The sequence below is a fragment of the Nerophis ophidion genome, linkage group LG05, assembly GCF_033978795.1.
Source record: "Nerophis ophidion isolate RoL-2023_Sa linkage group LG05, RoL_Noph_v1.0, whole genome shotgun sequence".
NCBI classification, from domain to species: domain Eukaryota; kingdom Metazoa; phylum Chordata; class Actinopteri; order Syngnathiformes; family Syngnathidae; genus Nerophis; species Nerophis ophidion.
In genome coordinates this window covers 41,063,251-41,080,627 of record NC_084615.1, presented here as the reverse complement: position 1 = coordinate 41,080,627, position 17,377 = coordinate 41,063,251, and the positions used below count along the sequence as shown (strand labels likewise).

At 42.5% G+C, this 17,377-nt stretch overlaps 1 protein-coding gene across 3 annotated transcripts in view; it reads left to right on the top strand.

The window, feature by feature from the left end:
• LOC133553102 (tripartite motif-containing protein 67) overlaps nt 1-10,579 on the top strand; it is an 82,153-nt gene extending 71,574 nt beyond the window's left edge. Inside the window, exons 6-13 of one of the 3 annotated variants that reach the window (XM_061900946.1) lie at nt 371-421; nt 542-628; nt 3,305-3,468; nt 4,547-4,685; nt 6,304-6,428; nt 6,483-6,661; nt 6,735-6,897; nt 7,001-10,579. In XM_061900946.1, coding sequence (XP_061756930.1) covers nt 371-421; nt 542-628; nt 3,305-3,468; nt 4,547-4,685; nt 6,304-6,428; nt 6,483-6,661; nt 6,735-6,897; nt 7,001-7,048 — 956 coding nt within the window. In that variant the 3' untranslated portion in view covers nt 7,049-10,579. Of the gene's footprint in view, nt 1-370; nt 629-3,304; nt 3,469-4,546; nt 4,686-6,303; nt 6,429-6,482; nt 6,662-6,734; nt 6,898-7,000 lie in introns of all 3 variants that reach the window. The other 2 variants (XM_061900945.1, XM_061900947.1) reach the window with 2 other exon arrangements.
• The last annotated feature ends 6,798 nt before the right edge of the window (nt 10,580-17,377 follow it).

Sequence of the window (17,377 nt, the reverse complement as noted above, 5' to 3'; positions counted from 1 at the left end):
CATTCATATTTTGTTGAAGTATTATTCAATGAATATATTTATAAAGGATTTTTTAGTTGTTGTTAATTTCAGAATATTTTTTAAAAATCTCACGTACCCCTTGGCATACCTTCAGGTACCCCCAGGGGTACGCGTACCCCCATTTGAGAACCACTGGCCTAGAACATTACAAAGGATTGTGGATTAGGACAACAAGAATATATTCTAAGAAAAATGTTAAAAAGTTATATTGTTACAATGTTTTTTATTTATGCTATTTAACGGTATAGCATGTTTTGAACATTGGAATCATTAATGGTTAATACAAAAAAGAATAATTTCAAAGTGGCCCCACACATTCTTCCATTTTTCTGTATGTGGCCCTTTGAAGGAAAACGTTTGGACACACCTGCATTAAGAGTTACGGTGGACACCTCTATGGGTAAATATAAGCTGATGTTTATCGTAACTGGGGCCTTTCAGAAGATGCAAATGCACTTTAGGGACTTGCAAGTAATACATATTGATACTCGTGTTTGCCATTGCGACGTGGTATTTCCAGATGTGCAGGAGAGCCCCTTATTGAAACAAATGCAGCAGGCAGCAGCAGGCAATGGTGAGGATGACACCGTGACAGAAAGTCCAGGAGGTATTTCAGAGAGCTTACATGTTGTAGAAACCCTGTTCTCCGTTCTTTCCCCCAAAAATGATTGGCTCTCCCTTCCAGTCAGTTCTTTATCAATCACACCCCCTCCGGAAGCCATCTAGGTTGGAAACTTGCCCGTCTTCCCTCAACCTACTTCCCGTAACCCACGCATGTTTTTTTTTCAAGCTCTTCTATATTAAATGGAGCACTCTTTAGGATGGCACCAAAAAATCCTACAGTAACACAATTTATAGCCTCAAGTAGTTGCCTGTTTAGCTTTTAACCATGGACATTTGGATTTAAAAAGGACTCTCTCACCAAAAATATCAAAGAATTGGTCACAGTTGCAAGAACAAAGAACTACCTTGGCTATAAATGCTAATATTGTCCTTAAATATCCGTATTCAGGAGGTCCTCGGTCTACGTACGAATTCCGCTGCTTTGTTACCATCACTGTCCATTTCATAGGAGCAGATCCTTTTACATGTTCAATGCCACCATCTTTATCCTTCAAGATGGTTACGGCGTTTGAGCGGATCGGACTGGGAATGCAACCATTACTGATCGGTTCCTTTCCACGCACTGCCAGCAGAAAAGACTAAGTAAACGTAGGGAAAAAGTAAACTAAGAAGAACAAAAGTTATCCTGGGGTGAGTTTTTCCTTGCCCTTATGTGGGCTCTGTACCGCGGATGTCGTTGTGGCTTGTGCAGCCCTTTGAAACACTTGTGATTTAGGGCTATATAAATAAACATTGATTGATTGATTGATCCTTCCTCGATGTAGCAACATACTACTACATTTTCTTGCTCCGCACACACACTTAACTAGTTCTGTTTTTCTTTTTGTACAGCATTAGGACCTTTTCCACCAAACGTTCAGGAACTTTAGGTTCCTGTAGCTCCAACAATTAGTTTCCTCAGTTCCCAAAAGTTTATTGAGTGGTGTTAAAAGAAAAGGTGATGTAACACATTGGTGAACATGCCCTTTCCCAACTACTTTGGCATGTGTTGCAGCCATGAAATTATAAGCTAATTATTATTTGCAAAAAACTAAAATAAAGCTTATGAGTTTGAACATTAAATATCTTGTTTTTGTAGTGCATTCAATTGAATATGTATTGAAAAGGATTTGCAAATCATTGTATTCTGTTTATATATACATCTAAAATAATTTCCCAACTCATATGGAAACGGGGTTTGTCGTAGGAAAAATACCCTAATTGGGACTTGGAATTCAAAAATGATAGCCATATCCTTGAGAAGAGACTAAATGTTCAGCCCAACGGCAACACTTAAGTTATGTCTTAGAGTAGTTGGGTTTCAGACACTTACACACAAACTTCTCCCTATTATGGTCAGGATGGGCTCTCCTGACTTAGCACACACAGAGAAAAAGAAAGGGGGAATATAAAAATTGACGGTTTGGATTCTTCAAGTTAAGAGTGGCTCATTATCTTGACCTGACCTCCTCCAGGAACTGCAGTCCTGTATAATGACGCTCGCTTGTAATAAAGCAATTATTGGTTCAGTAAAGCGTCTCCGACATCTCTTTTGATCCAGCCACACTGCCTTGTCACCCTTCTGTCCAGATGAGGATGACAAGACCAGCAATACACATCAGTAGTAAGCAGCTGAGGTGGTTGCTGCTAGTCCGGCAGAATACTCCACAGTATATACGTTTAAAAGAGTTTGTCCACTTCTCGTAGCTTCGCATATTGAAATTAATTTTGTAAAAATAAATATCAACTGCATGTAGTTTAAAGACTACGGCCGAGTAAAAACACTCCAAGATAGTTTCACTGATCAGCATTCTTTAGCACAAAGATGTCCCAGAAAAGTTCCTGCATATCCAAAGCTTATTTCGTTCTTTCTCTCCGTTGTTAAGTTTGTTGTAATAGAAATATACAAGAAGTAAACAAGACGCCGCGTATATTCTGATGGTGGTTGTGTGTTTGAAAAATAAGTTTTAGGAATGACCCAAACTTTGTTCAACCAATCAGCGTTCGACAGCACAGCCCGCCCGGTAAAAAGCTCTGGGTAGCTTCCAAAAGTCCCACCGAGCAGGCAGGAACTCCGAAAGGTTCCTAAATAACTAATTCCACCCTGATAGTTTTTGTTGGAAACGTAGAAGGAATTTTATTTACCCGGGTATTTAGTAAAATTACTTGTCAAAGTTCCTGCGTTGGAAAAAGGCCTTCTTGATACCATTTGGTAGTGCGTTATAACCACAAATCGTCGTAACACGAGGACCGCCTGTACTGTTGATTCTCTGTCTCTGTCTTGACTGCTGCCTCCCCATCGTTCTGTCTTATAACTTGCCTTCTTTAGAATTAGAGAATGATGAGTTTCTTAAAACATATAGTTTCAATCAGTTCCTTATAATGTAATTGGACAACCAGTGTTGAAAATAAATGTCACACTCTGACCCCCTTTATAGTGGACTGTTACAAGATAAAGTAAAGATCTATACTGATGACCAATTATCGTTTCTTGAATGAACTTGGAGTTGGATTCCTTGAAGCCTTTTTTTAAAAAAAATCCCCTTATTTCACACTGAAGTTCCTATTTTATCTTGTTGAAAGACAATCCGCAATTACGATCAAGTCGTTTGTCTTTGATCCGTCCCATTCATTTGCTCCAATAGGTTTACATTCTACTAATTATACACTCTCCTCTCAGTGGAGACCGGACCCTCGGTGCCGCCAGCCCCCCTCCTGCAACTGGAAAAGTGCTGCAGCAGGAACAACAGTGCCACCCTTGCCTGGAGGGTAACTGCACCCCAAGCAAACCCAATTGAGGGCTACATACTGGAACTGGACGATGGCAACGGGGGACAGTACAGGGTTTGTGTGAAACACACAACGACAAACACATGCACACAAATCACTCAAAAATTTACTCTCAGCATTAGGGATGCACAAAATATTTTTTAAAGTCGAAACCGATAACTTGTAGTTTCTCAAAACCGGTACAGAGAACTGATTCATAGCCAATATTATTTTTAAAATCTAAATTTAACTGGAGTTTGTGCACACCTTTCTTTGTGGCGTTTTATAGGCTTTCAAAACCCTGTTGTGGCGATGCTGGCGTTTCAGAAGCCTGATAGGGTTTGAAGTGTTGACGCTCAATTTTTTTGCAAAACATTTGGTGCAAATAGCACCTAACAATGGAAAAGTCCCACACAATCAAAACCATGTTTGAGTTCAGGAGAAGCCAACATGTTACACAAGAAAGTCGAAATGCTGGCATACATTTTAAATACTCTAGTTTCACTTCTCTCCTTTTTCTCTTATAAAAATTACAACTTTATTCTAGTGATGTTATGACTACAGTATGGCCATTTTTTCTTGTTCAATCTAATTTAAAACATCTGTTTGCTCGTACAACACTTAAAACTTTTAGCAGAACAGTATGTGGAATTATATTATGTGACGGATTAACCAAAGAAATCAAACAAAGCACCATTATGATTCAGTTTAAGAGACTGTTCAAACTACAACTGTTCACAAAGTACACAGAATTATGATGAACATATTTTTATTGAGACAAAGATTATTTATCTGTTTGCTTGCTATGGTGTATTATTTATTTGTTGACTGTTCTGTTACAGTGAACTAGGAAATTGGATAAATTTGCTCTGGTATGAAAAGGTGTAGGATTAAATAAGCTCTGCTTCTTTCTACTTATTTTCAGACATGCTGTAATGAAACAACTGGAATTATGTAATGCATTTCATTGTATCGTATGCATGTTCGAAATAAACTGACACTGACCTGAACTGTACACTTCTTATAAGTTTCTGTACACTTCTCATAAGCTTTCCAACAGCTGCATTTTTTTTCATGCATTTTTAACTGTACGTGCCCTTGACTTTTAACATACTGTAATATACATAATGAAGCTGGAAACGTGTGCACACAGGAGGTTTACGTGGGGAAGGAGACAGTGTGCACGGTGGATGGACTCCACTTCAACAGCTCCTACAACACCAGAGTGAAGGCCTACAACGCCGTTGGAGTGGGGCCGTACAGCAAGACCGTGGTGCTCAGGACGTCCGATGGTATGATAAACTCTTTGCTACCTTATGCAAAGTTTGTCAGAAAAGCTCCAGGACTGTTCATACTCATCACATTTTGTAATGCGGCATCATCCACTGTCATCAACTAGCATGTCTACAAATGAATTCTGCCACGTTTTCCACCTTCAGTGTGCAAAGAAAGGCAAGAATTGATGTAGGACAACTGGTGTGACCTTGACAACATGCTTGCTCACTGTGAGAAGAACATCACTGTGCTGGAGCATTTTTTTTTTTTTTTGAAGACTTGGCCGTAATATGGCCGTGACTAGAATCCTTCCAGGAGTACTGGTCCACGGACGGGTGGCTGGGGCCCACTGTGTTAGACCATAGGCAGATTACTTTGAAAGGGAAATTTGTAGTCTGGTTATTGTAACTTTTCTGACACGTCACATATATGTTGACAATCACTCAACAAACTAGGGTGATGGGGTAAACAAATATGTGGATTTAGCTAAGAGGATGGACTCATAAGAAAGTTGTGGGCAATTGTACCAATTAAGTCAGTTGGAAATAGTTTTGTTGCCATGGCGGCTGCCAAGTCAACAGCCATCATAATTCCTTCTTTTTTTGTGAGACTATAAAAGGCTTGGATGCACAAGAGAAGGAGGAGGAGAGAGAGGAGGAGAAGAATAACAATGGTAAGCAAGAGGGATAAACCGTTATCAGTCACATAACACACACTCTTTGGCCATTGTGTTTATGGACCAGTCATTTAGTGCTTATTGGTAAGTATGCAGTCCACAAAACATACCACTGAAGATTCTCATTTGTTGTATTAGTCCATGAATTGAGGTCAACTGAGAAATAGGGCTTCCCTGTGACCCTCAACAGTATAAGCAGAACAGAACCTGAATGGATGTGTTAGGACTTGGTCAAAGTGTTGACCCCAGAATAGAGAGACTGGAGGCAAGATGGAATCAAAAAAGGAGCGTCTTTAATTAAGTACAAAAAGGTTAACAAAAGGTGATGGGGCAGAAATGCACACCATATAACAGTCAATAAGCTGGAACATCAGAGGTTGGCAAGGGGAAGGGCCCGGGCACACTGAGCAAAGGAAAAGTCAACAATAGATATCTTCTCCACCTCAGGGAGGACAGAAAAAACACAGTGGTTAGTTGTATAATAAGGACGAAAAAACATACCCAGACTTGGAGGTCAAGCAAACGCATGCGACGTGGAAGGAACAGGAAACAACCAGCGAGGCACAGCTGTCTGTGCCAAGCTTAAATAGTCCAAGAACTGATTAGCTGCAAGTGTGCCTCAAGGTACGCCCCTCACCGAGGAAGAGTGAACTAAAAAAAAGCACAACAGGGAAAATGCAGGCACAAAATAAAAGGGAAGGCAGGAGAACAATAAAACACAAGAGGATGTGATGTGTTGTGTCGTAATCGTCCGACCTGTGTGTGATGACTGATGACAAATTGTCTTCAGGCCCCAACACGACATGTGTCGCTGACGTTAGCGCCTACAGAGTGAGTCTTTCCCACACCAAAATGTTCCCGCCAGACAGCTTGTTGACTCGCCAGACTCTGATTTCACTTCTCGAGTAGGCATCGTCCGGGCTGCATCACGATGACTGCATGTTCCTTTCCTTCCACAGTCGCTTGGTTCACCTTTGATCCCACCTCAGCTCACCGGGACATTGTGCTGTCCAACGAGAATCAAACGGTGTCGTGTAACAGCTATGATGACCGCGTCGTGCTGGGGACCGCTGCCTTCTCCAAGGTAACCACCAAGAAGATTTGTGTTAAGAAAACACTGTTTAATCCCTTTGTGTAGGGCGTCCACTACTGGGAGGTTTGTATCGACCGCTACGACAACCACCCGGATCCCGCCTTTGGCATCGCCAGGATCAACACTGTGAAGGACATGATGCTGGGCAAAGACGACAAGGCCTGGGCCATGTATGTGGACAACAACCGCTCCTGGTTCATGCACAACAACTCGCATACAAATAGGTAAGTACTGCTTTGAAAACTGTTCCCACAAAGACACACCCCATTGATTTTTCTGCATATTTCATGTGCACAGGGCAGAGGGAGGCATCACTAAGGGCTCAACCGTGGGCGTCCTTCTGGACCTCATCAAGCACACGCTGACGTTCTTCGTCAACAAAGAACAACACGGACCGACCGCCTTCGAGAGCCTGGAAGGGGTCTTCATGCCAGCTGTCAGCCTCAACCGAAACGTGCAGGTGCTTAACTTCTATGGCTATTACATGTTGACCTAAACTAGGCTGGATTAATGCTAGTTCACAGCAACTTAGTCTGATTGTTGACTTTTCTGTCTCGCTCCAGGTGACCTTATCAACAGGTCTGGAGTTGCCGAAGAGCCGCAAACAATAGGCAACTAAAGCCTCCTGTTTCCCTCACATTTCCCCTCAGTGTGTCTGCTCCGTCATTTGGGTGTCAGGGACTTCCTCAAAGATATTCATGTTGATTTATCATCAGAGTGACTAGCAGAACCACACAGGAAGACAGCAGACCCTCCTTTTGTCAAGAGTTAAGCGGCGACTCAGCCATGAAATATTTAGTTTGGCTACATAAATGTCATGTCCGCTGTCGTACGCCAAGCAAGCAGAAAGACGGTTTAGTTTGAGCTTGATTCTGTTTTTTCAGTCACAAAGCAGCTGCTTGGCACAAACATTTTTCCCAGGTTTTGTCGGTAGTGACCTTTGTTTACTTCACTCCATAGCCGATGTCTTTGAGATAACTCCCGACTGACAGTTTAAGGGACAGTTTCATCATTTTGGAAGAACCTTGACGGTAAGTTTAACCTCGTTTAGCGCAATGATGATGGATGACTTGCATATTCAATTCAAACTTTATTTATTGTTTGCCCCAGCCTGACTCACTATCAATTGTCCATTAGCAAAACAAGGTATTATGAGGTACCACAGTCGTCCCTTGTTTATCGCGGTTGATCGGGACTGGACATGACTGCAATAAATGGAGTTCCGCAAAGTCGGATTATTATAAATATATCTAATATTTTTATAGTTTGAGCATCAGAAACATTTTATGACCTTCGAATTATTTTTTTAACATTAATAGTGCCCTGTAAACATTATACAACACCCATATAGTAAACTAATTTCAGCAGATATAGGAACTTTTACTCTACATTACAGTATTTACCGGTAGCCCGGAGGATCCTCCAAGCTTCATTGCTGATAGTTGATAGTCATGCACTGACCGGAGTTCAAAATGAAGTCCATCAAAAGTTGTTCTGCAGATTGTCGTGGTGAAGACACAATAGTGTCAAGATTAACCACCTATTGTTGTGAGCAGTATAACGCTTCACGGAACTTGGCATAGTGAAAATCTTCACAACATCGCCGCAACATAAAAAATACAAATCTGTGATGTTGCGAGGATTCGAACTGCAAAACAGCGAGGGACGACTGTACTTCCCGTCAGCCAGGTTTGAAAAGCTACATAAAACGTAGTCTCTAGTTTGCTGCGATGCTCCGCTTTCTTGCTGCCCTCAGTCTCCTCTGGAGTATCAGTCTGTTGCCCTGCCCTAGTACATAGAATATATCATCGTCCTCTGTTCTTATAGTTTGCTAGTGTGGCTTGATTGATTGATTGATTGCGTAAAATCGGCCTAATTATTTAAACATTTACATTTCAAAAGTAAAATAAAATATAATCAGCAAATAAATCTGTGTTTAAGAGAAGTAAGAAGGTTTGGCATCTCAGTGAATCTGAAATGTCTTCACTGTGAGGGGGTAAAGAAATAAAGCAAAGTAACTATGCTTTTTGTTGTCTCGAGACAAAAAGTGATATTTTATGCACAACGTGTAGGAGGAGAGTGAGCTTTTCTTTTATAGCGCTCTCATCTTTTAGTTTCTCCGCAGTAATGCCTTTAACCAATGGAAGTGGCATCTACCATGCTGCTACAAAAAAATCACTGTGACCAACTTAGCCCATCATCAAGATTCATTTGGCCATCATCCAACATGTTAACACAAAGTTGCCATCTGAAAAAGGAAATCCCAATGACAACAGCTTTAACAGCGGTTAATGTTGGATGTTATCACAGTGCACTATATAGTCTTACAAAACAGGAGGTGGTCTTGTGTGTTGAATACAATGTAAATAGATAAAAAAAAAAAAAAGAGATGCGATGCAGAGCATGAAGCGGGCATCAACTAGGTTTACAAAAACATATCTTTTCAAGCTGCATTGTAAATACTCTGCATTATTATATTGTCCATTGCTCCCAACTGCTGTGAAAACCTGTTCTCTGCTGTCGGAGGGAGGAATTACAACTCCTGCTCGCGTCAGGATTCTAAAGATGTGAAAGCCATTATAGTCTTACACATACCAATATATATTTGCTTTTCAGCCATCATTTGCAGCAACATTTTAATCAATCCTACTTAATGCTGCGGAAGACAAAACATAAATAATATGGAGGTCAGTTATTCTTACTTGAATATATGTGTTATGTTTTTTTATTGGACATACTTTCACTTTCTTACTATTTCTAAATCTTGTGTGAATAGAAGAAACTGAATGTATATTTGTAAAAACTATGGGTAACATTTTAGTATAGGGAACATATTCACCATCAAATGGGGACGGCGTGGCGCAGTGGCAGAGTGGGCGTGCGCAACCCGAGGGTCCCTGGTTCAATCCCCACCTAGTACCAACCTCGTCACGTCCGTTGTGTCCTGAGCAAGACACTTCACCCTTGCTCCTGATGGGTGCTGGCTGGCGCCTTGCATGGCAGCTCCCTCCATCAGTGTGTGAATGTGTGTGTGAATGGGTAAATGTGGAAGTGGTGTCAAAGCACTTTGAAGGTAGAAAAGCGCTATACAAGTACAACTCATTTATCATTTATTTATAATTAGTTGCTTATTAAAGTAACAACAACTTTTTTTTAGTTATTTGGATGCTGGGGGAACATATAAGGGTTAGGAGTAAGTAACAATTCTGAGGTTATTGAGGGAAGACTTTTAGTTAATGGCTTACCAGTTGTATAATAAGACCATGCAGAAACAGTACTTAATAATGACAAATTAAGAGCCAATATGTTACTAATTTGCATGTTTTTAAGCAATTAATTAATGGTGAATATGTGTTCCCCATACTAAAGTGTTACCAAACTATGATATAATAGGCCTAATAAAAAAGCCGCAAAGATCAGTTTTGAGAGTAACTTCACAAAGAAAACAAACAGGTGGACAAAAGTATTGAGACACATGCACTTTTGCTTTTTGAGGGTAACATGTGTCCAAATATTTGTGCCCATGCAGTGTATCATTTGACGGACAGTGTGGGTTCCCTCCGGGTACTGCGGCGTCCTCCTACCTCCATAGACATGCACCTGGGGATAGGTTGATTGGTAACACTAAATAGGCCCTAGTGTGTGAATGTTGTCTGTCTATTTGCGTTGGCCCTACGACGAGGTCGCAACTTGTCCAGGGTGTACCCCGCCTTCCGCTCAAGTGCAGCTGGGATAGGCTCCAGCTCCCCGCTACCCAGAGAGGGACAAATGGTAGGAAAACGATGGATGGATGGGCTGAACAGTGTGCTCTCAGCCGCCAGAAACCACCACCATTCAAGGGCTTACTGCATAATGTCTCAAAACAAGCTCCACCTCAAGAACAGCCCAGGATGCGTTGATTTCAGTTTTCACTGTGCGGCGTCCGTGCGGATGTTATATAATAACGTAGAGAGCCATTGTCCAGCATGTCCTTTGACCACACACCCGCCCGCCTGTGAATGTCTTAAAACTTTACATATATTTATTATTTACGTAATGGTGCTTGGGGTGGGAAAATGGTGCATGTCACTGCTATTTAACTTTAAAAGTACATACCCCGTTTCCATATGAGTTGGGAAATTGTGTTAGATGTAAATATAAATGGAATACAATGATTTGCAAATAATTTTCAACCCATATTCAGTTGAATGCACTACAAAGACAAGATATTTAATGTTCCAACTGATAAACATTTTTTTGGGCAAATAATCATTATCTTTAGAATTTGATGCCAGCAACACATGACAAAGAAGTTGGGAAATGTGGCAATAAATACTGATAAAGTTGAGAAATACTCATGCAACACTTATTTGGAACATCCCATAGGTGTGCAGGCTAATTGGGAACAGGTGGGTGCCATGATTGGGTATAAAAGCAGCTTCCATGAAATGCTAAGTAATTCACAAACAAGGATTGGGTGAGGGTCACCACTTTTTAAGCAAATTGTTGAACAGTTTTAGAACAACATTTCTCAACGAGCTATTGCAAGGAATTTTGGGATGTTACCATCTACGGTCCGTAAAACCATCAAAAGGTTCAGAGAATCTGGAGAAATCACTGCACGTAAGCGATGATATTACGGACCTTTGATCCTTCAGGCGGTACTGCATCAAAAACTGACATCAGTGTGTAAAGGGTATCACCACATGGGCCCAGGAACACATCACAAAACCACTGTTAGTAACTACAGTTGGTTGCTACATCTGTAAGTGCAAGTTAAAACTCTGCTATGCAAAGCAAACCCCATTTATCAACAACACCAAGGAACGCCGATGGCTTCGCTGGGCCCGAGCTCATCTAAGATGGACTGATGCAAAGTGGAAAAGTGTTCTACGGTCTGACGAGTCCACATTTAAAATTATATTTGGAAACTGTGGACATGGTTTCTTCCGGAACAAAGAGGAAAATAACTATCCAGATTGTTTTAGGCGCAACGTTCAAAAGCCATTATCTGTGATGGTATGGGGGTAGATTAGTTCCCAAGGCATGGGTAACTTACACATCTGTAAAGGCACCATTAATGCTGAATAGTCCATACAGGTTTTGGAGCAACATATGTTGTCATCCAAGCAACGTTATCATGGATGCCCCTGCTTATTTCAGCAAGACAATGCCAAGCCACATGTTACAACAGCGTGGTTTCGTAGTCCAGACCTGTCTCCTATCGAAAATGTGTGGCGCATTATGAAGCGTAAAATACGACAGCGGAGGCCCCAGACTGTTGAACGACTAAAGCTCAACATACAACAAGAATGAGAAAGAATTCCACTTTCAAAGCTTCAACAATAAGTTTCCTCAATTCCCAAAACGTTTATTGAGTGTTTTTAAAAGAAAAGGTGATGTAACACAGTGGTGAACATGCCCTTTCCCAACTACTTTGGCACATGTTGCACCCAAGAAATTCTAAGTTAATTATCATTTGCAAAAAAAAATAAAGTTTATGAGTTTGAACATCAAATATCTTGTCTTTGTAGTGCATTCAACTGAATATGGGTTGACAAGGATTTGCAAATCATTGTATTCCGTTTATATTTACATCCAACACAATTTTCCAACTCATATGGAAATGGGGTTTGTAATTGATTTAATAAGTATGTACTGTGTATATATTTATGAATAACAGGTTAATTTTTTGATTTTGCCCTGTTCTTTTTGTCGAGTGTTATAAACTTGCTGCTGTTGATTCTGTGGACTTTCTCAAAAAATTATTTTAATGTTTACCCAAGTGATGTATATAAGGAGCTAGGATTTACTTGATGTCATTCTTTAAACAATCCCCTCCTCTCATTCAGCCCTACTCCCTTCTTGCCAAGCTGTGAATGTTTTGTACGACTACGTGGTTTGTATATGAGCTTCATTTAATGTACTTGGACACAGCGCGCGCATACACGCATACACGCATACACGCATACATCCACCCACATACACAGACACATATACACATGCAAGCACAGGCACAAACGCACAAATATATACACACACACACACACACACAAATATCATTTTCGTCGTTTATAAAAGAGAAATAAATACTTGTGATGACAAAGTTACAAGGTGTCCAGCGTGGTACATTGGCGTCACACTCAACGTCCATAATAAAGCTTGAAACATGGCTGAGTCTGCTGTTTCTTCTGCAGTCATGGCATCAATGTGTGCTCTTTTTTTTACATTGATTTCAATTCATTTCAATGGGAGACAAAGATTTGAGATACAAGTGTTTTGAGTTAAGAGCTCCATCACAGATCCTATTCAGCTCGTAAGTTGGGGTACTGTTCTATACCTCTACTGTATAATACACACTAAAATACATTAAGTCTTCCGCATGTCGGGGGCCCTAATAAGTCAGTGTCAGAATGGTTGTATCTAAGTTATCACAAAACTTTGTGTTGCCATGAGTTCCCGGCGAGAGGACAAAAGCTGTCTTTAATCCTACCAAGAAGGGTTGTAGAACTCCACTGTGTAGGATGGGGGGAGCAACATGAAGGTGTTTTGTTTCTTTGATGTATTGTAATCCACAAAAATATTTTGTCTTGACCCGAGAACTTCAAAGCGGACAGGAAGCAGGACCAGAATCCCCTCCAGGCGACCTTTTCTAACTGTTTTACGACCTTTTCTTTGAACTGTTTGTACTCAAAGGTGATGGCTGTTTACGACCCGCCTCCCTTAGAAACACCTGTTGCCATGTAATCAGGGAATGTCCAAATAAAAGAGGAGGCGTACAATCTTTCGTCAGAGCGTGGAACACTGTACAAGGGAACAGGTGTACACGTTACTCATTGAGCCAAATTTAATTCTGTCTGTTTAATTCCTTGCTTCCAAGGGGCTTCCCGGTGGCAAAGGGGTTAGTGCTACTGCCTCACAATACGAAGGTCCTGAGTAGTCTGGGGTTCAATCCCTGGCTCGGGATCTTTCTGTGTGGAGTTTGCATGTTCTCCTCCGTGAATGCGGCTTCCTCCCACTTCCAAAAACATGCACCTGGGGATAGGTTGATTGGCAATACTAAATGGTCCCTGGTGTGTGAATGTGAGTGTGAATGTTGTCTGTCTATCTGTGTTGGCCCTGAGATGAGGTGGCGACTTGTCCAGGGTGTATCCCGCCTTCCGCCCGATAGTAGCTGGGATAGGAACCAGCGCCCCCCGCGACTCAAAAGGGAATAAGCGGTAGAAAATGGATGTAAATAGTAAATCGCAAATATCATAATAAAGTACATACTGTGCTGTTTACATCTTGAAGTGCCCTTCTGAAATGTTGAAATCCCCCCAAGCAGCACATACAGATAGCTGTTACGGCGCAACCCTACCTGCATACATAACAGTGCGTACCGGCCAAATTAATTAGAAGGACCTGACGGCACAGTTTTTCCTTAGCCCCGCTCTCCAGTGTCTTTAGCCCCGCCCCTAGTGACTTTTTTTTGCTCAACTCTCAATGTATTTTTCTTTTGACTCCACCTTGGAGAGTTTTTCTAGCCCTTCTCAACACTCTTTTAAGGGACTGTTTAGCTCCGATATGGGGATGAAGGAGTTTACCCGCCGCCTGACCGCCCGCCTCCTACCCTTAGTGACTGTTCCTCAGTTTGCAGGAAGCGTCTGGCATCCACTGTCAGAACTGATCTCTGACCCTGCACACGGTCCAGGACTGGTCCCCGACCCAGCACACGCTCCATGGCAGGTTCCCATAACAGCGACCACTCCACGGTGGGTTCCCACACCAGCACCCGCTCCACGGCTGGTTCCCGCTACACGGCTGGTTCCTGCACCAGCACCCGTTCCACAGCTGGTTCCCGCTCCACAGCTGGTTCCCAACCCAGCACTCGCTCCACGGCTGGTTCCCATACCAGCACCCCCACCCGGACATGTCCCTGTACCTGCACCAGCATTCGGACGGGTTCCCGTGCCAGCACCATGGCCAGTGCCTGCTTCAGCACCTCGGCCAGCGCCTTAGACTGCTGCCTCGTCTCTAGCTCCGACGACATCATCCTCCTCCACTCTGGCTCCGATGACATCATCCTCCTCGACTCTGGCGGCCATTTACACAGCGCCGCCAGCCTCCTTGTCTCCTACATTATCGCTCCCGTGACCTCCGGCTGGCCGGCCCCACAGGCAGCCATCAGGCAGAGGGCGCCCTCTGTGACTTTCTGGCTTTCTGCGCCAACAGCAGCGACGCCCAGGACAGAGACATGTATCCCCGTAGGCTGCTGTGGTCCTGGCGCCACTGCGGTCCATCCTCCCGACGTCCAAGAAGGTGGCCGCTCCTTGGTTGGCCACCTTGCCGGCGGCTGCGGCGTTCTACTCACCGCCACAACCAGACTTGTCCCCCGGTGGACACTTGCACCTCCAGTTCGCCCCTCCACTCTCCCTTTTCTTTTGATCAGTTTGTTTTTCTGGCATTACTTGCAGGACATCTGGAAGCTGTCATAAGGAGGAGGGTACTGTTACGGCGCAAGCGCATGCCGCTGCGCATTCTTCATTGAGCCGCTTGGAGTGCACCTCGGGACACGCCCACGGCCGCTCATCTCCTGCTCGTGGCAGCAGCAGCTGCTTTCCATCAGCAATCAGCACACTTGGGTCTGATGAGGGCTATCAGTATAAAGACCAGTGGATCCAAGCATCTGCGCCGGAATGTAATCTTTTGTTGGTACGTAAATCCCTGTTCCTGCGTGGCGAGCTGTGCGTCTCGTCTTCCTCGTTAGACCTCTCTGGTTCTCTGGCAGCCACCTTGGATCTCGACCTCTCGCATGGACACGGACCTTCTTCGCCCCGCTTAGCCCCCGACTACCTGCCTGCCCTCAGACTATCTTCCTGCTTTGTCCTTCCTGTCGCCCAACACATCACGGTAATACACAACAATTAATTACACACAAAGTCACACACACACACCCCTTTTGGATTAGTCACACTCCAGTCTCCAGTTTAGTTCATATTCTTAGTATTGTTTGTTATTATATACAGTGGGGCAAAAAAGTATTTAGTCAGCCACCGATTGTGCAAGTTCTCCCACTTAAAATGATGACAGAGGTCTGTAATTTTCATCATAGATACACTTCAACTGTGAGAGACAGAATGTGAAAAAAAAATCCATGAATTCACATTGTAGGAATTTTAAAGAATTTATTTGTAAATTATGGCGGAAAATAAGTATTTGGTCAACCATTCAAAGCTCTCACTGACTGAAGGAGGTTTTGGCTCAAAATATCAAGATACATGGCCCCATTCATTCTTTCCTTAAAACGGATCCATCGTCCTGTCCCCTTAGCAGAAAAACAGTCCCAAAGCATAATGTTTCCACCTCCATGCTTCACAGTAGGTGTGGTGTTCTTGGGATGCAACTCAGTATTCTTCTTCCTCCAAACATGATGAGTTGAGTTCACATTCTGTTGAAGTGTACCTATGATGAAAATTACAGACCTCTGTCATCATTTTAAGTGGGAGAACTTGCACAATCGGTGGCTGACTAAATACTTTTTTTCCCACTGTATTTTTGATACACATAATAAATGCATAGAGCAATATTGGTTCTGTGCTGTCAACTCCACATGCTTACATAATAGCTTTAACTTAGTTGTGTAGATGTCATGATCGATTACTAGCCTGCGGATGGCTCAATATAGCGTCAAAAATAAAATGTTTCCTCTTTACTTTCTCCCGGGCTGTGTGTACAAATATTACAATGCTGAACATGTTGAATTCATTTTGTTTCAACGGTAAGAAATCAAACTTCCTAGTTTTGCAAGGAAATACAGTACATCTGTTCAGCTCTCTTTGTAACTAACTCCATCCTCTTTCATATGGACAGTTTGTTGTCAACTTGTCCCACCCATTGACAAGACAGAATGAAATATCATTGGATTTTTTTTCTGTCAATATTTTCATCTCCTGTTTATTTGGTAACTAACATGTCAGTTCCTTGCATCATCGTCTTAGTCAATGCGCCTTCGTTTAGATTAAATAATGTTTTATTTTTTACCAGCACTGATGTAAAAAAAAAAAATAAATAAATAAAAAATAACACCTTCCAGGCCAGGGCTGGCACGGCTGATTCTGTGGGTGAGCACAGCCTGTTGGGACTGATTATAATGGTATCTCAACTTAAGAGTATTCCAAATTTAAGAGTGTTTTGAGAAAAGAATGGTCGCTTGGCTAATTTCTGTGATTTAGGAATGAGATTCAGAATTAGAATCATAAGTACTTTATCAATCCCCGAGGGGAATTTAAGATTTTCAGCACAATCCCATTCAACAGCAAACAAACATTACAGGGAGACAGAACAGGATCACTGACGGGTCTGCCAACTTGGGGAGTGGGGGGTGAGAAAAAAATAAATACAAATTCAGTCTGAGCCTGGGCCCCTGGAGAGGAGGTCCGGACTGAGGCCAAGAAAAAACAAAACCTCATAGCCAAGCACACATAAACGTGTGTAAGAGCGAAACATCACATATCAAAGAACACAGAGACACTTAGATACATTAAAAGAGCAGAGCTGACGCAACCAGCCACTTCTACATACATCTACAAAAATAAAAAAACAACAACCCCCCCCTCAAAAAAAAAAGGTATACAATGTGGTGGCCTCTGCGGTGTTCCAACGCCATCGTCTGCTGGGGTTGGGGGAGCATGGCCAGAGACAGTTGCAGACCCAACAAAGCAACCAAGAGAGCAGACTCCACCCTCGGCCGCCCTCCAATTCTCGGCCAGTGTCTAGTCCGCATGGATGAGCGGAATTTGAGTTTCAAGCGTCCCCCATGTTAATCGCCATAGCGATTGTCACATAGTGAGCCCCGCAAGAGGCACTCACAACCTCTCGTCGAACTTGCTAGTGTTAGCCTATAACTAGAGATGGACTTAACTTTGTTTTGCAAGCATGGGAAGGAAGAATGTGAGTGTGAAGGACAGTGCTTGGAAGAA